At 33.7% G+C, this 20,158-nt stretch overlaps 1 protein-coding gene and 1 non-coding gene across 2 annotated transcripts; one reads left to right on the top strand and one right to left on the bottom strand.

Annotated features, from left to right (window-relative positions):
- Positions 1–5,962: 5,962 nt before the first annotated feature.
- On the top strand, positions 5,963–10,604 carry LOC110111454 (cyclic dof factor 1). Its single transcript, XM_020843356.2, has 2 exons — positions 5,963–6,227; positions 9,047–10,604. Exons 1-2 carry the CDS (start codon positions 6,087–6,089, stop codon positions 10,358–10,360), a joined length of 1,455 nt encoding a protein of 484 aa, XP_020699015.1. The 5' UTR covers positions 5,963–6,086; the 3' UTR covers positions 10,361–10,604.
- Positions 10,605–11,144: 540 nt separating this feature from the next.
- Positions 11,145–11,217, bottom strand: TRNAE-CUC. Its single transcript has one exon. It is a non-coding gene; the product is annotated as a tRNA-Glu (tRNA).
- Between the last annotated feature and the right edge of the window lie 8,941 nt (positions 11,218–20,158).

The following is a 20,158-nucleotide window of genomic DNA, read 5'->3' as shown; positions in this document are numbered from 1 at the left end:
TTCAGTTATTCTCTCTTTTATTTATTTTTGATTTTGTTTGAGACATTTTTTTTATAGTTTTCTAAAGTAGTTTTTAAGTACTAAAAAATTGTTTTAAAAAACCGATAAGAAAGTTGTCCCAAAAGAAACCTTAGAGATTTGGGGTTTTTTTTTTTTTGTAGAATTTTGATGCATTTGATTTTTTATGATCCCATATATTATATATTAAAAAGATTAAAAGAGAGAAAATGAGAAAGTGACAGGCCAGGAGCACATCCTGCTTCAAGAAAGTGTATTGGTATGATTCTCCTTGAGAGAATCTCCTATTGAAAGGGTGATAGTTGATGTATTGGAGAGTTTTTTTAGGCGTCAAAGTATATTCTGCTCTGAATTGTGGAATGTTCATTTAGTGCTCTTCATATTCTTCATTTTTTTACTTTTTACAAAACGTTTATTCAATCATTTATTTCATTGCTGGGCAGAAATTTTTTTTTTATTGGGGTTTAATCGGGGCATAGCCCATTTTATTAAGAAAATTTAAAGGATACAAAGGATAGACTTACAGAACCTAAAAAAGGAAAAACAGAATACAAACGATTTTAACCGATCTAGAATGGAACAAAAAACAAAAAACAACCCACCCAGACAATAACAAACCAACTAAGAGAGACAAATCGGAGCTAACAAAGAAAAACTGCTCCAGCCAAAAACAGATAGGACAACCAAACAGACAATTTTTTAGTCAAACTGGAATTTCTCAATTAACTAGTTGAAGTGTTTCCAGCTACTAGTCTTGACACGGATAGCAATCTTTATAATGCTGGTGATATTATCCAGAGAATTCCTTTTGTTAGCATATTTGTGATTATTTCTATTGCTAATGACATGAAAGGTAAAATCACAATAAAAAAAAAGATGGTTATGATCTTACGGGGCTTTGTTGCAAAGGCAGCATTCTGGATTGAACTGGTTGCTGGGCATAATTTTTAACTACATTAAACAAACGGTTTCTCAAAATTGAACTGATTAAACCAGGCCAGGAAGATCAATTCAGCAAAATCATTCTTACTAAATAAATGAAATCCCTAAGGTTTATTTCAGTTTATATGCTGTCCAATTCACAAATATTATTATGGTTCCTTCGAGCTTAAATAAGTTGTCTTGGTTTATGTTGCTTGAAACCAATTCCGTATATATAAAAATTTGCAATTATTTGGATTTTTTCATGGCTTATGTCATAAAATATGCAATCCAAATTTAAATGTAAAAATTGAGATAAAATATGACATCCGTTACGAATCGCATGGAAAGTGTTTGTATGAATGCCTGTTAAGAATTGGTACAAGCGTTTATCAAATATGCCACGTCTTCCACCGCATGCTATGATATATGGTTTGACACCATCATCATGGCCATTGTTATCCTGCTTTTTGGTTTGTCTATTCGAAGATATTTATGTCGTAAATTTTGCGCTAGTTTTTTTTTTTCATGGAGATATTAACACCAAGAAACTTCCTCTGATCTCTTAAAACGAAACTTGCAAAAGACAGTGGCTTAGGCTTTCCTTCTCTAAATGTTATAAATCATGCTTATAGTTGCTTCTTCGTACAATGGTTTTTTCCTGGTGCTGCTTTCCTTGCCATGTTGTGTAACTGCAAATAGAGCTGACCTCATTAAAAGTTTGTAATCGCTGGAACAATTTGATGAATGTTGTTGCTGATTTTCAATGTGAGCAATGCAAACAAATCATCCCTGATCTGTGATCCTTGTTGCAATGGAAGGAATTTGTCTGAGCTTATTGATCTCAATTCTCTGCCAGCAAACTTAAATATTAACATTCTTCTTTCCTCCATAACCAAATCTGGTTAATGGCGCTTCCCAACATGATTTCTCATGATTTTAAAATTTTATTCATGTGCATCATGTATACATGTATTTATACTAGTATGTTAAAAAATTTAAAAGAGAGAAAATAAGAAAGTGATAGGGGAGCACATTCTACTTCAAGAAAGTGTATTGGCATGATTCTCCTTGAGGCTCTTTTAATCTCTATGGGCATTTGATCTGCTTGTGACTTATTCATTTGCTTTAGTCTTTTTTGTCACACTCAAAGGGTAACAAAAGACTTTAGTTTTGTTTGAGACGATTTTTTTTATTGCTTTTTAAAGCAGTTTTTTATATAAAAATTTAAATTTTGTACTAAAAAGCTGCTTTAAGAAGCTGTAAGAAAGCTGCTCCAAATGAAACTTTCGACTCTATATTACCCTGCTTGTCCATTGATCATCAATTGTAAAAATCAATGACAGTTAACAGGTAAAGAATTAAAACTCTCTATCACTCAACATTTATGGCCAAGTCATTTGATTACTTTCTAACCAACATTTTCAGATTTGTTAAAAATTTTTTAGCGAATTTTTCTCTTTTTCCTTAGTCTATCGGGTTAGGCTGTGGTTGATAATTTATGAGATTAGTTTAAAAAAAAAAAAAAAAAATCAAAATTTAAGCAAGCCTATAAATGCATAGACCCCCAGGAGAGTGGAAAATTATTATGTCCGGCATCCGGATTCGCCTTCGGACAAATCCGGACGTACCATGCCATCCAAATCTCGGTGCATTCGGGTGGGTCTGGGTGATGTGGCACGTCCGAATTCGCCTCTGGACGGTTCGGACGCCGAACGTAATAATTCGCCCAAGAGAGCAAGATGATATAAAATGATTTATTTTTTTGAAAGTCTTCAATGGTTTTCATCATCACATGAAGCCTAAGAGTGCAAGATAAAAAATAAAGATATATTTATCCAAAAGTCCTCTTGGAGAGAATAAAGATGGGTGAAATGCTTTTCATTTGAAAGATTTGGGACCTTATGTAAGATTCAAAATCTTTATGGGAAATCTATTGCTTGTAAGATTTCTCACTTAAAATTCCTCAAAATGGAGTTTAAAATTAGTTAAGGCACTGATTAAAAAAAATCCATCTTCATTAAGGTTTTATTTGTGATGGCTTTCTTATTGCTTCTTAAAGCAGTTTTCTAGTACAAAAATTCAGCTTTAATAAGTAGAAAGAAAGCCGTCCCAAACGAAGCCTAAGGGTTAGCTTGGGACAATTTTCTTATTGGTTTGCTTTTCAAACCGCAATCATAGTTTATATTTGACTACTATTTTTTCATTATTTTTTTTTTGTTAAGATTATTTTTTAATGATTTAACATATTATCAACATTAATATATTATGTCATTTAAAATGTAGCATAACATGCATGTTGGTGCATTAACTTCAAATATATTATAATTTTTTCATGTGTAACATACGCCATTGAATGACAAGTCAACTTCATGATGTCTTCGCATTAATCCGTATAAATTGTTGGTGGGATCAGCGTATTATTTATAAATGAATTAAAATGTATCATTTGAATAGATTATGACAGCTTTTGACCGTTAGATCATAAGATTACAAATTGATTCATATTTTTTTGCTCAATTTAGATGAATTGTTAACGATTTGATCAACATGATAACTCAATTTAAAATGTGAATTATCATCATCATTATTGTTGATTATAAAGATTTGCAACATGGCATGTAAGCTTCAACACATGATGGCAATTATGAGTTAGATTTACACTAACTTAACAAATATGAACTACTTATTTTATGAGAAAAACATCAAAATAGTCTCCAACTATATTAAAGAATCATTTTGATTCCTTAATTTCTTTAAAGATAAACCAAAATAGTCCTGCCATGGGACTATTTTGATTCATTTTTAAAGATTTAAAGGACCAAAATGATATTTTAATATAGCAGGTGTTCATTTTGATTCTTTTTAAAGAGTCAAAAAATCATTTTGATCATTTCTGTTTATTTTATGAATAATTTCAGTCATCATGTTAATTTAATATTGGATACTTACATTATACAACTTTCTCTCTCTTTTTCTGTCTGTCTAAATATATTTTAATGTGTTATATTTAAAATCTAGTTTGTTGAAGCAATCTATGTTAATTTGTTTTGTTTGATGTGGTCAATGCTCTTCTAATTTTGTTATTATAAGTTATTTTTTTAAAACCATAATTTATATTATGTTTTCTTGAAAATGGTTTTTTCAAAGTTAATTTTTGAAAAAATAAAACATTTTAAAAAAATCCATTTTGGAGATTATGTTTTATTTTTATTTTTATATTAATGAATGTTGGATAGAAATTATTTTTTACAATCATAATTTTTATTATGATTTTTTCAAGTAGCATATCAAAGCAAAATTTTGAAAAAAATGTCATCCAAATGGTTATGAATTGTAAACTAATATAAACTTTACTATTGGATTTTATAAAATGTATGAATTTACATTTTTTACATGTAAATTATTAATTATAAATTACAATTAAAGAGTCAATATCCTGTCCTTACCTTAGCCACAAACATTTTACTCATGGAAAAATAAAAAATTGTAGTTAAATCTAAATCTATAGATTTGAACATAAATAATTATTTAATTTTTTTTTACTATTTTGCTAAATTTATGATAAATTCTTCAAAAAAAAAAAAAAAGTTGTAATTTTCTTATCTAATTCATAATCACAAAAAGATTTAAGAACACATAATATATTTGTAATCTCTTTGGAATTTTGAATCAAACAACAAAATTCTTTCTTCTTTGTGGGCGATGATGTTATGGGTTATAATGATTGTCTATTTATGATATAGAAATAAATATGTGAATATACATTTTATTGAATCTATGCAAATTAAGAAATAATTTTGGAGCATTTGTTGAGATGATAGACCTATATTTAAAATTTAGAAATAAATAATTAATAATGAAAAAGATAAATTATATAAATATCTATAAATTCAGGATTTCGTCAAACTTTAGGTATGAATTAAGACCTGCGTCGCGTTCCATGGTTCATTTCGCGGGTCCTACTAATTCCCCACCCACCACGTGGCCTTACCCAATCGAGACACGCCATGTCATCTTGTCCACGCGCGGCTTTTCCCGCTGAAAGCCACCGCTAAAGCCCGAACCTATCCAAACGCCTCGCATGAACTTTATAATCTATTGCCACGTGTACGGCCAATAACTCCCCGGCTTCTGTTATGACGGCGCGACGTTTAAGGGTATTCTCGTAAATACATCAAAAAGCATAAAAGCAGCCCATAGTTTTTAATAAATAATATATTTATTTTCACTTTTCCGCATCTTTTTCGATGTTCAAACTCTTCCTTTTTCAATTGCTGACGTCACCCCGTAATCCACCGCCAAGAGAACTAGTGGCTAGAAATCGCCCTCGATGCTGACTAGGATGCCAGCGGGCAATCCCAGGCTTGACCGGCGTTAGCCAGTCACCCTTCCTTTTCTTCATGGAATGCCAGTTGGCTTTTCAGTTTTATTCTATTACTAAAATTATTTTTTAAATATTAAATGATAAATTTTAAAATATGTTTTGCTCACATTAAATAAATAAATTTAAGGAATTTTTATTTTTTTAAATTATTTATTCATTAAGTTAATATGCTTTATTGAGAGCATCTCCAACCGAACGCCAAACGTGCGTATGGCTTCGTTTGGTCGCTCCAGCCGAACGTCAAATCTTTCACCATTTACTTGCGGGTGAACAGTGCGACGCTAATATTGGTGTTGCACTGTTCACCTACGCTATTTCGCTCTCTCAACCGGAAAAATGCACGAAAGGGAGAATGATTGTTACCTTCGTAAAAGTACTTAAAATGTAGTTCTATTGGAGCAGCACCACAACATTTTTGAGTTTTGCTGTATTTTGCCGTGAAAAATGGAGTTCTCCATTGGAGATGCCCTCATGATTAGTAAATTTCCTTAAAATTATATTTAGAATTAATATATAATAAAATGGATTTTAATATAAGAATTTGTAAAAATATTTTTATTAAGATAACCCGTACGGAGTGCTATTTTTTAAAAAATAGCCGCAATTTCAACATTTTTTGCTGTTTTAAATGTAAAATTCTGCGCTTTTCCTTCAGCTGGCGTTTGTAAATCGCTTTGCGACTTTCCGGTCTGCTTTTGGAGTGCTAATCCGAACTCGATTGAGGGGCTCGAGGTTGAAGACAAAGTTAGGGCGGGTGAGAATGTCTGAGGGGAGAGATCCGGCGATCAAGCTGTTTGGGAGGAAGATCCCGTTACAGGAGGGGCAGACACGGATGGATGAAGGGGATGTAGCCGATTCGGGTTCGGCGGCAGAGCCACCGCCGCCGCCGTTGGAGGAGAAGGTGAGGATTCAATTTAGTATAGATCCTCTTTTTTTTTGCTTTCTAGATGCTTTAGGTTTTCTGTTTTGAAATAGAGCGGATAAACAGTTGTGTTAATGGATGCGCCTTTCTGCTTTTGAGGTCACTGTTTGGTTTCAACATGGACTTGTTCTCTGCTATTTGTGATGGAATTTTGCGCTGTGTTGGTGTTAAGGTGTTGAATATTGCGGTTTTTATTTAATTTGATTGATTTTCAGGATTGTAAGAGGGGATTTGGTTTAGATAAAGGGTAGGTTGTATTTAAATGGTTTAGTTTTGGCAAGTCTGCTTGTATTGCTAGCTTATCAGTTCATTTGACAAGATTTATGGTTGTTTTATATTTTGTACTTGCAGATTGAAACATCTGGTTTTCTTTGTGTAAAGATTTGGTGGTAGGCTTTCATGTAACGTTTTGAGTTCTGAACTTTCAGTTGTTATTCAGATAAATTATACATCCTTTATTTAGTAATTCGTGTAAGTGCCTTTTTTTAAAGTAAAATTGATCTTATTGATATTACTTGTATGCTGTGACTTGAAGATTAAACACCAAAGTTTGGGGCTTTTCTGAATTCTAGGGCATGGATGTGCATGATTTAATAGAGTTTTATTTTTAGAGCTTTTTGGATGACTTAATAGAATTGTTTGCTTGTTATATTCAAGTGAGTATGCCCATAACAGGATTTAGAAAAGGAACGTGCTACTAAAATATAATATGGTCAACTTGTGTGATGGATCTGGCTATTTGAAGAAAGCGAACTTAGATTTGAAAAGATAGGGTTCCTAGGATCATCAAGGTTAAGAAAGTTGTAGTGAAGATATAATTTTGAAAAGATATATATCTGGAAGAATTTGTATGAACAAAGTATTGATGTAGAAGAATGGCTTAGGAGGTTGTGTACATCCCTTGAAGCACAATATTGGGGGTTTTAATTGTTAGGAATTAATGGACGGTGGTCTTCTTCGAATGCCCTGAATCCTTTTTGCTCAACACTAACTTAGTTGCTAGGTTTGACATGGATTTATCTAATTTTGGGCCTTTTCCCTTCTTATCATCAAAACTTATGCACTCAAACATATATTTTAATCAGGAATGAATCATTAAAGAAATTTTCATTTCATTTGATTTCTTTCAAGGATGTTGTAGAGATCTTTTGTATGAGGTTTTAAGCAATGAAGTTTCAGTTGTTATTCAGATAAATGACACATCCTTGAAGTGATTATCCATATAAGAACATTTTCTTGTTAATTTTGATCTCATTGAGGTACATGCAAGCTTTTGAATCGAAGATTAGACACAAACAATTCAAGCTTTTCTGAATTCAGTTGTAGAGATCTCACCGGTGCTGCGGCCCTTGCACACTTCTCACTGAATTCAGGCCATATAGCACGTCGCTTCCAGTAAACGCCTTAGCATTAATACAATATATTAAAGGATTCATATCACGATTATTCAACAAGTTTTATGCTGGCTGTTGACTACATCCATCATGCATTTTATGATCAAACTTTTATATATGTAAAATTTGCTAAGAAAATTTTATATTTTCTCAACACAATTCATTGTCTGGTGGGTCGTAGCATAAGATTGTACATGTGGGTATCATAGTTTCCACACCTTTGAATCTATGTTATCCTGGACATTCTAATACATGAACCACTACCACTTAAATGAACAAGTTTCGATAGAGGTGCATTATCTTAGACTCCTAGATAGCTTCGCTTTCTAACCTGTGTTTTCACTGTATACCTTTACGATAGGAATTTATTTATTATTTTGTTGCTTCACATTATAAGATAATAGTCATTTTTGTTTTTCTTTACAAATTAGATCAGGCTGTAGCTCAACTTCTGCCTCTGATATTTTGTTTACTACATCTGTATACACTTCTTTTATGATTATTGATTAGATATGAAATGCATGATGGAAATTAGTCATTTTCTCTGATAGTAATAATTTATTAGAACCATCCAACTCTAGCAATCATCTCAATTAGTCCAAGATATTTTGGATTCAACTTCCTTTCTTGGCCAATTCTGATAACACCCTTTTGTTAGATAATCGTCACAAACTTGCTCTCTTATTCGAAACTCAACTGTTTGGTGATTTAGATCATAATACTTACTTTGTATGTATTGCGCTGTCATCAAATTGTCTTTGATAAACTTGATAATCTCAATAACATCAGTAGTTAGCTCTGGACCCAATAAAGGTGATTTTCATGTTAGACAATACAAAGCTTAGTAAGGAGTCATATCAATACTTGACTATAAATTATTATAGAAAAATTCAATCAACGGTATGTGATCCTCTCTCAATTGCTTTCAGAAACATAAAGAAATTTGTAGTAATCTCTTGGTTTGTTTTAATAATCTTACAAGTTTCACAGGTAGACATCAACTCTACTGCATTCTTCTTCAATCTAAGGCACCAAAGTATAAGTTTCAAATGATGGTACATTTTATTGTTCCATGTGGTTTTGTGAGCCCTTGGTGTTTGATACTTGATGGGCTTTCATTTGAGGGGTAGAGATGACATATGTGGTCTCACATGTTGGGGAGATTGTTAAGGCACATAAGAGTATTTTGTTTAGTCTAATAATTATAAAATATGTTGCTGCAGAAATATCTAGTGGTTATCCTTTACACATTATCTCAAATTTTTGAGTCGAAAATGAATTTGTTTATTAATATATATCACACTCCTTGATATCTAATACTTTATAAATGATATGCAACACACTCATTAGATGATTGTTAATTTGTCTTGCTGAAAAGTTAATCGATTTCTTTTTGAACTTTAGGATACATGCAAAGAAAAAGCAAAAATTGAAGTCGCTAATAAGCTGGGTGCGCCAGGGGAGCTGGACCCAAAGAAGGCACTTGACTCCTCTGTTTTGAACAATTCTTCTGTAGTTGTCGAAGAATCTTCAACAGAGTCCGCAAAACCAGTTGAAGAAACACAGCCTGAACAGGATCACAAAGAGGCTGACATTGCAGGTCAAGATAAGCTTCTCAAGAAGCCAGACAAGCTTCTTCCATGTCCTCGCTGCAACAGTATGGACACCAAGTTCTGTTATTACAATAATTACAATGTCAACCAACCAAGACACTTCTGTAAGAACTGTCAAAGATATTGGACCGCAGGAGGATCAATGAGGAATGTTCCTGTGGGTGCTGGAAGGCGAAAAAACAAACACACTGGATCAGGCTACCGTCATACAGTGATTACACCTGATTCATTGCCATCAGTTCAAGTAGATGGTCCTGATCTAATTGATCCTAAACCCTTGTCGCCCTTCAAGGTTAATGGCACTATACTAAAGTTTGGACCAGAAGCTCCTCTCTGTGATTCCATGGCTTCCATACTAAACCTTGGAGAGCAGAACTTAGCTTCACAGCTGGACTTTACTACCGGTGCGGAGAACAGAGAGGAAACTTCATGCTCATCAGCCTGTAAGCCCAAAGAAAATGGTTTCCCTGAAAAAACACAACAAAATCCCATGAATTCATACTGTAATGGAATTACACCTTTGCCTCAAATACAATATTTCCCAGGGCCTCCTTGGGCAAGTCACTGGAATCCAGGATGGAACAATTTTGCTGCTGCCATGGCAGCAACTGGGTGCTCTCCTGAACTTCTTCCTGTTCAAGACAATGGCATTCTTTGGCATCAACCGGCATTGATTACTTCTTCTTTCTGTCCTCATCCTCCTCTTCCATTTCCATTCATATCTCCTTCATTTTGGGGTTGGACTGGAGGACCATGGAATCTACCATGGCTAGGAAGTAGTAATGGAGTATCACTGTCATCCTCCAAAAGCACCAGTTACTGTTCAGGAAATGGTTCTCCAACCTTAGGCAAGCATTCCAGGGAGGAGAAGACAGAGAAGTCCCTGTGGATTCCCAAGACCCTGAGAATCGACGACCCAGATGAAGCTGCAAAGAGCTCAATTTTCGCTACTCTCGGCATCAAACATGATGAAGTTAGTAAGTTCAAAGCTTTCTCATCCAGTAATGGAAATGGAAAGGGAGATTCTTCAAAGACCGCACTAGCATTGCATGCCAATCCAGCTGCACTGTCTCGATCTCGATCTTTTCAGGAGATTATATCATAAGCTGTTACTGCTTAGATCTGAAAATTATGTTCTGTAATTGTAGATAGAGCTATCTTCAGCTTCAGTAAGGAAGCTATTCTGAGTTGTTTTTGGACGATCAAAAGCTCCCATGGAATGGCTGAGACCTTTCTGCTGTTCTCTGCAATTTTGGATGTAGTTATGCTGTAAATTATGATAATAATGTTCCATAATTCTGTCTGATGCCATGGCTTGCAATAATAATGTTTTTTTTTTTTTGTTTTAAGGCATTCAAGATGTTGTTTTCCTGATTTATTATAAGGAACCAATTAAAATATAAATAGCAAGTTAAATTAGATTAAACTCAATATTTAAGTGAGAAATTGATCTAGAGTTATGGCGTTACTCCTAATCATCAAAATATATAATCAATCAGAATTATGGTATTGTGGATTGAGGATTCGATTAGGGAGAGATTATTCTGTGTGGAGACTGGATGCAGAATGTCGTTCGGAAATCAATCAGAATGCGTCATGTCAGTGATATTGAGCTGCCGTATCGAATGAAGGGTTGGCATGATGCATTCTGATTGATCTCCGGATTGTGGTCGGCTTTTCGTTTAGGACGGTTTTCTTATTATTTTTTTTAAATTAACTGTAATTTTCAATCTACCTGGATAGTTTAGGTAAAATTGCAAGATTTAAACTATTTGTTACTTGCGACGATTTTAATTGGGTAGTAATGCAATTGTAATTTGTTGGATTTTGGACCTTGCAATTTGTATTTAGGAAGGTTCTTAAATGCAAAAGAGGCCAAAAAGTTTTTGTTCCGTTGCCGGGACTTGAACGCGGGTCTCTCGGGTGAGAGCCGAGTATCCTAACCAACTAGACTACAACGGAGTTGTTAGCATGTTTAGTTAATATTATTTATATATTTAAATTTAGCATGCAAATAAAATTTTTAATTAGAATTTTAGCATCCCTTGGAAAAATGTGGCTTGTTTGTTTGAATTTTTTCCGTATTAAAATCAATAAAAATAATAATAAATTCAACTTCCACTCAAATTTTTTTTGTCTGATATGTTTCATCTACTCTAACATCCACTCAATTTTATTCACTCGGTTTAACAACAATTGATCCTACAATTACTAATATTTAATGAAGTCCATTTGAGTAAGCCAATATCAATGATTATTCTCAAGGTTTGTAAGATCGGATTGGATCAGCTGATTCAACCCTTTGAACAGTCAATCGGTCAGCCGGTTGGTTCGGATCGCGGCTCGTAAGAAACTGGCCAAAAATGGTCAAACCGATGGTTGGACCATAGAACCGGAGAACCGGTGTAGGTTTTTAAAAAACTATTAGTTATATTTTTAAACGAAAATTTTTTACTACATTTTAAAATCACAATTAGCTTTATTTCTTTAAATCTCATTAATTATCACTGTAATTAAATTATTTGATATTTATAAATATAATATAATTAAACTATATGTCTAATAATTTAATTATAGTGTATAATTGTATTCATCAATTAAATTTAATTAAATTATTTAATAATTTAATTATATCAAGAGATAATATGTGATTTAAAATAAAAAACACTGTGTAATATAAATATATAATTATATTAGAATAATTGAGAAAAAATTTTTTAGTTAGATTTTCATATTATTATGAATTGGAATTCTTAGAATTATGATGTTTTTAAGGTTAGGTTGTCATAGTATTATATTTTATTAGTCTTTAATAATATTATTATTTATTACATCATCCGGTTTGATTCCGATGGGTCGAATCATGAACCTCTTTTTCTTCTGGTTCGTTATCTGGTCCAGTTTTCAGTCTTCATTATTCTTTATATCACGTTCCATATTTTATTTCTATATTTAATGGCTTTTTATAAATTCAATTTTTAAAATTGCTCTATAATTTGGAACTAAATTTCACACTAAAAATATGAAAAATTTGAAACAGCTTTGATTTTGTCCTCTTTTAAGAAACCATTTTTTTAATTTTGAAACGACATTGTCCCCGATTGATATTTTTTTTGTGACATTCGAGCCAATTAAGACGAACTCATGCACATAACACATATGCAAGCTTCAAATCCAAGACCTCTTGGTTGATATCTAAAGCTCCCAACCAACCGATCAAGATGAGCTGCATCCAATGTGAATTTTTACCCCCCATTTTCTTGTTCATATTTCTCTTTTTCCCCTCATCCTCTCCTAACACCACTCTCTCAAGCAAATTTTTTTCTTTTCATTTTATTATAAGCTAATTAACTTCAAGGTACTGTTGTGAGTAGGAAAAATTATTACGTGCGGAGTCCGGATGACATCGAGACTCCAATCAAGCAAAAACACGTGGTCTTTTTTCTCTCTTATACACATTGTGTACAAGAGAAAAAAAATGCATGTCTTCACATGATTGGAGTCTGAACAAAAGGCTGCATCCGGACTCTGTACGTAATAATCTCTCTGAGTATATCTTGCTTCCTACTTTCATCAATCATTAATTTTTCTTTGAAGAAGTTTTGCAATATTAGCAAGCACAATTGTTGCTAGCTCAACCGGCGACAAATATGTTTTGATTTTTTTTTTAAATTCGGTTTATTTAAAAAAAAATAAATAATAAATTTGAAATTTTAGCCCACTAAAATCTAAATGCAAAATTTTCCAATACATCATGTATAATTCCATTATAGACCATATAATTGTCTTTAAGGAATAGCAAACGAAAAAAAAAAAAAATCATTTTTTTATATTTGTATTTTTAATTTAGGCAATATAATTAAATTATAGAATCTTTGTTTTATTTATGTTCGATTTTTTTTAATGAAAAAACCTTACGGAAATAGTCTACACGTTAAAATAGATGAAAAATACACGTCTTTAAAGACTCAAAAGCTCACTAAAATACAATAATTGAAATAAAACCTAAGAGCCTCAATATCCATATAAATACAAAACCAAGAAAAAACAAAAGGAAGGCCGGCTCAAACAGAAACCAACAAAGAAGGAGACAGAAGAAAACACAAAAAGCCTAGCAGTCAACCATAACATTTAGAGTAAAAGTGCCATCCAAATTCGAAGACCAACCCGCACAAAACTAAAGGAAAGAAACTACACCTAAAAGGAGAGATGAAAACCCCACCAACCATAAAAAAGAATTCTTCTAAAGCAATAGTCACCAAACCAAACACAAAAAAGTTAATTTTGGATTTCATGTTTCTTCGTTTACCCACCCGAACGATAGTACATCGCATACCACCATCCTGTTCAAACACTTCCTTTTCATCATCTTTAGAAGGAGAAGATGAAGAGCCTTCAAGCCAATCAATTCGCTCCTTAATATTTTCTCCAGATCTGACTCCCACATGAGTATACAAGACATTAGCAAAAAGTAAAGCAACTGGAACAGCAACAAGCTGTTCATTCACTCCCAATCCCATAGAGGAGACCAGCAAGCATCATAGGAGAAACAACAGAAGGATCAAACTCACTAGAATCAATGTTCATCACCCTCATATTAATAACACAAAGTTCATTATCACTCACACTCATCAATGTATTACCAAAAACATTTTGAGCCACATTAAATTCATTCGAAGAAGGGTCAACAACCACAACACCATGATACACATTACATTAATGCGAAGAAGGCTCAATTAACAGCCACTGCCCCGATCATGTCGGGGATCAACGATTCATTTCCAACTAAAGAGGATTCAATGTCAATATCAACAAGAGCGACAGAAGGAACAAACTCTCCCGACTGCAAGGGTAAAGCCTTCTCAGGGAAAACAACATCAACTATGGGGTTCTCACCCAAAGCAATAGGGACCGCAATAACAACATTTTTATCTCCCCCATCCAAATCAAAACCAACTACATTAGGCATAGAAATATTAGCTAAAGGAGGATTAACAACTTCAATAGTGATTGCCACTTTAACAGAAGGAGCAACACCCAAAATCGGATATAGGATTGGACAACAATTCTTAGAATGACCCAAAGATTTACAATGAAAGCAATACAGAAGAAATTCATCTATTTCAACCGATTGAGCATAACCACAAGTCTCCAACCCAAGCCAAACTTGAGAAGCGTAACATTCCGTAACATCTAATTCCACTAATATGCTTGCCACATTGGGTCTCGAGCAATTAACAGTCGCATATACGTTCTCAAAGTTCTACCAAATAGCGACCCCAAACCATGTAGAATCCATGGGGAGAAAAGATGAGGACACAGATAGAGAATAGAAACCCAAATAAGGACAATGTGAGATTCCACATTATATGTCAAAATATGGGGTCCATTTGAAAAGCTTCATGAAGCAGCTGCACATGAAATAGGAGCGATGAGAGAAAACCTACAATAATCTAAGTCATTGACAAACTTAATCAACACATTTTTAGAATTCAGTAAAGTAACCGAAAAATTCCCAACAAGCTTTAAATTAAAGAAAAATTTGTTAATTAAGTCAAGCGGCCAGCGACGGCCGGAAAATTTTCCGACTAAAGCAAACTCGAAAGTCAAAGCGAGATACCCCATTTCCTCATCAGAGATAAACAAAGCCGACAAACCATGATGAAAAGAAACTTTAAGCAGGGAAAAATCCGATGAAGCCGACTCACCTGATAAAACATCCCCAATGGCAGCGGCAGACGCAGGCGGAAGGCCCAACAACCATCGCCAAAAACAATGGGACCACTTGCGGCTTTGATTTGTGCCGGAGGTGCCAAGGTCAAGCGAATGGAGGTGTCGACGGAGGCGGACGCTGAACGCTATGCTCGACAGGGGAGGTAGAGACTGAAGAATGGGGACTTCCGCCTGGTCGTTCTTGCGAACAGAGAGATGCTACAGTACCTTATCGATTTATTTATGTTCGAATTTAATAAGGGAAAGGAAAAAAAAGGGTAGTCATGTAATATTAATATTTTGGTGTTAGATATGTAAATAGCATAAAATAAAGTGATATGCATGTAAACACCCCTCCCCCCCCCAAAAAAAAAAAAAGGACTTGTAAATTTCAAAATTATTAATAGGAAATACAAAATTAAAAGGATCGTTTTGAGTCCAATTGATCTAATTCAAGAAAATAATTTTGAACTCAGCTTTTGATCAAAACTATTAAGAAAACCTCAAATTGATTATTATTTTTAATCACAACTAATTAAATGAAAATAACAAATTTATTATTTAATTTTTTTTAATCTACATGCTATCAAAATATAAATACATTCCATGTAGCAAAAGTTGTTAAATCCCTCAAATAAATTTATTTTTATGGTAAAATCTTAAAATGAAGAATATCAAATGAGTACATAAAATTTTAGAAATAATAAAATCACAAAAAAAAAAAAAAAACATCTTTGAAGCTCTTCACATAAATTGTGTCAAAATGTAATATATTTCATTTGAAATAGCTTTATGCCTCTTCTCCCATGCCATAGTAATCCCTTAGGAACTTCTCACACATTGGTAAAGGCTCATCCTTGAGGAAGGCAAGAGAGTTGGCAAACCTAGCATTGTTGCTCATGCCGGTGTTTGTCGAGAGCACGACTTGCGCCCTATCTCTTCCATCATTGATCTTGTTGCAATTCTCCAATGGGCTCTCGACGAGCACAACCTCACAAATTTCCTCCTCGTGATCATCTGCCACCTCAATTTTGTAGTTGCCGGTGGAATCCGTCACACCATAGCTGGTGTGCTCGATATTTCCTGTTGCGAAGTGTGTGCACTCGACCTTAATCGTAGCCCCTATCATCATATAAAATTTAGATTCATGCATAATTGCTATATTTTTTTTTTCGAGTCGCATAGTTATATACGATTGAATTTACCTGTGATGTATTCGGTGATATTTGTTTCAAAGCCAGCATGACAATTGTCACAGTAAACACGCCCCACAACAGAGAAGACAGGGCTATTGGCTGAAGCCACCAAGGCGATGGAGGAGAAGAGGCAGAGGGCAACGATGAACACGATCTTCGCCATAACTTATTATTTTCGGATTCTTTTGCGTCTTCTCCTCTAATTTGAGAATGGACAAGTTTGATTGATTTTTATAGATTCAAGAAATGAAATTATCAACAACTTCTTACCATTGAATTTTTTATTTTTAGGAGAGAGAGAGAGAGAGAGAGAGAGAGAGAGAGAGAGAGAGAGAGAGAGAGAGAGAGATTTGAAAAATGGATGGATAGAAAGGCTTGCTTAACCGAGTTTATTGGGTTGTATCATTCTCGCTATATTTAGACATATTTAGTTTCTTGTTTCATTTAGAGTTGTATTTTAACAAAAAAAAAAAAGAGTTGCATCATAATATTCTCACTTGAATTTAATTTGAATGGATTTACAGCCATCAAAGCTGTTTTAAGATCAGTGCTAAGTAAATTCTTATTGATTAATTGTAAAATTAATCAGGATTAAATTTCCCAAAATTTCTCCTTAATCATGTATTCTAATTAAGAGCCCAACCGACCATTTATTCAGTTTATTTGAGGATAAGTACTGACTTTAAAATTCGTGCATACTTTATCATAGTTACATTATATTTATTCTAATTTCTCCGTATAATTATTTTATACTAAAAAATTGTCTTAAGAAGCATTAAGAAAATCATCTCAAATGAAGCCCGAAGTGATGGTTAAGGAGAATCATTTGAATATGACATTAGACTTTCTCGTTGATAACTGCCGACAAATAGACATAAACAGGGCCATGATTTATGAATATATAAAGCAAGCTAAGTTCTCATGCATGGTATAGACTTCAGCCCATTATCTTGGTACTGTAGTTCTGTGAAATTGCTTGCAGGTTATCATGTGTTCTCTCTTTTGCAACAAGTAGGCGTAGCATTCTATATTTATTATGGATGTCAATATTTGACTTGATTCGGACCTGTTCTGAAAAATTTTGGATCAGGTAAACCTGTTTGTCATACAGGTCGGGTTTGGGTTCAACAAGCTAACTGGTTTCAAAAATCAGGTTGGGTTTGGGTTATTGATGCCGAAACTCGAAAGCGACTCGGATCCGACCTCCAGCTCTGCGCTTGCGACATATCTTTGCCTCTACCGCGCTCGCGACCATGCAGACCATTAGCAGAGCTCGCCCTCCTGCAGCCCTGCCATCCCACGCTTGAGCCCACACTCATACTCGCTTGACTCCCGCCGTTCCGCTCACTTGCGTAGGACGTTGGCCACGCTCAAGACGCTGGACTCGCTCGCCCTCTCGCCGTATTGCTCTCACATGATGTGTTTGCACCCGAACTGTGCCCTCACCAAGTGGTCCAAGCCTGCTCCTCCGCTCCCGCACCCTAGCTCGCTCACCCGCCAGTCGCGACCGCGCTCGTGTGTTCTCACTCGACCATAAAAATTTAGGTTAGCGGGTTGGGTTGGGTCAACCCGGTAACCTAGTGGCCCGGGTCCGGGTTTGAAGTTTCGACTCGTTTACAGAACAAAGTCGGGTTTGGTCAACCTGTTTGAACCTGGGTTAATTCTGGGTTCAACCCGAACCCGACCCGCATGCCCGTTTTGTAATATTTACAACCAGATTAACTTAGCGTAAAATACTTGCTATGAGAAAATTAGCAATGAACTCTGTTATAAATTAAGCAGTCGAAAATTAATGGTCTTGATGATATTTGAGAAGATTTATCCTACCACATGCTGGGAAGTAAAATCATGCAAATAAACAAACAAGAAAGGAAAACAATAGAAAAGAAAACGAGGATTTAACATGAAAAATTTTGATACAAAGAAAAAACTACTATACTACACGTCTACACCACACCAAGAAATCCACTATGAAAAATTAGAAGAAATTGTACATATCTCATCTCTCCCATTCTCCACTTATCTATCTTCATTTACATACAGAAATAATAAAAAAAAAGATGCTTTTCAATACAACAAAGGGTAAAACCATTGAAGTTAAACAAGAAAAAATAAAAAGAAGAAGAAAAATTGCTCAACCTAGCTCATAGCACCATGGCATCAGGCAGGGGCGGAACCGACCTTAATTTTCAGGGGGGGCAAACTTATAAGTGAAGATATATATATAATGAGAATTAATCTTAAACAAAATTAGGTTGAAATATGGATGATTTGTTTGCAAAAAAAAAAAATCAAAATGGTGTAATTGATTAATCATTCAATTTCTACAAAATGTATGTTGGAGTTGCCTTGAATTTGGCTCGATCTCTATTTATTCATATCTTTGATATTTGTACGCTTTTCAGATATGTCGGGGGTCCAAAGGGCTAGCACCCCGTGATGGGGTTCGACCTGCCCGGTCAGGTCGAGGGGTCAAGGGGCAGCGCATCTGCCGGAGCTGCCCCCGGAACAAATTTTGTTTGTAAGGATATTTTTGGATTCTCTTTAATATTCATCTTTGTATTTGACAATTGCCTAAAGACCATAGTATTTTAAAATGTTTATAGGGGCAATTGCCTAAAAACCCTTATAATAACATCTGCACATTTACCAGAGTTATCTAAAACCTTCAAGTAAACAGTCTATCAAACATCTATGAAATTTAAAACATCAATATACAATGACATTAAGCCAAATAAATCAATGTAGGTCCAACAAGGTCTTAAACTTAATAATAATAATAATAATAATATAATAGTAATAATAATAATAATAATAAAACACTCTTTCTTTTCTTCATAAGGAAAGAGAATACAGTTTGTATTTATTTACTGCTTATATATAACAGAAATATAAAGATAGAGATATGTACAATAAATTTCAAGCAGAGGAATCATTTGAAAGGCAAATTATTAGGTCCGGTCACTTGACAGAGAGATACATTCGGATTTCTCTTTGTCTACAGTAAAAGCACAGTAAAAGCGCAGCTGCTATAGTAACTGCGCTTTTACTGTAGACAGAGAGAAATCCGAATTTATCTCTCTGTGAAGTGACCAGATGCAATAATTCACCCATTTGAAGAGGACTTTGGACTTTTGTTAATTTTAACAGCTTATAAAAGTACATAAACAAGCCCATGATTCATGAATATGACTGGTTTCATTTTCATTATAAGTAAAAAAACTTAACTAAAAACAAGCCTATTTCTCATTTATGATACAGACTTCAAATGATTAACTCGAAAATTATCAAAATGGTCACTTGACTTTTTATGAAGGACTAAAATGATCATCAACTATATTAAATGATCATTTTAATCCCAAAAATCCTTAAAAAAGAACTAAAATAGTCACACGGTGGAACTATTTTGATTCTTCTAAAAGAGTTGAAAGACCAAAAAGATCATTAATATAGTTGGAGACAATTTTAAATTTTCATGAAAAATCAAAGGTCCATTTTAATCGTTTTCTCATTTATCAACTTATCTTCAACTCAAATAATTTTATATTGGTCATATAAAATATTTGATTGAAATTATATTATGTAATATAAAATAAAATCATTGTCATTCTCTTTGTTTAAATAATATAACATATGCTATTTATATTATTAAATTTGTGCCAGATTCAAGATTTTTATTATTTGTTTGAAAAAAATAAAATAGTGATATAGTAGATTTTTAAAAAATAATTTAGAGATATAAAAAATGAATTCTAATATATTTGAAGAAATTATATGAATGATTCTAAATTAACATATTATAAGTGCTATTGATTAGAGTTAAATTTTGAGTAGAATTAAAATAACTTAGCATTCCATCATAGATTGAAAGCAATTTAAGTGTTGCTTGGGATAGCTTTTGATCACTGTTTTTCTATTGCTTTCAAGAAAAATTTGTACTAAAAAGTTGCCGATGAAAGCAGTAAGAAAATTAGGCAATGAAATTTAATGTTAAC

Source organism: Dendrobium catenatum, unplaced genomic scaffold, assembly GCF_001605985.2.
Source record: "Dendrobium catenatum unplaced genomic scaffold, ASM160598v2 fragScaff_scaffold_1414, whole genome shotgun sequence".
Classification (NCBI taxonomy): domain Eukaryota; kingdom Viridiplantae; phylum Streptophyta; class Magnoliopsida; order Asparagales; family Orchidaceae; genus Dendrobium; species Dendrobium catenatum.
The sequence above is the reverse complement of the archived record's forward strand: the minus strand, read 5'-3'. Positions and strand labels throughout refer to the sequence as shown.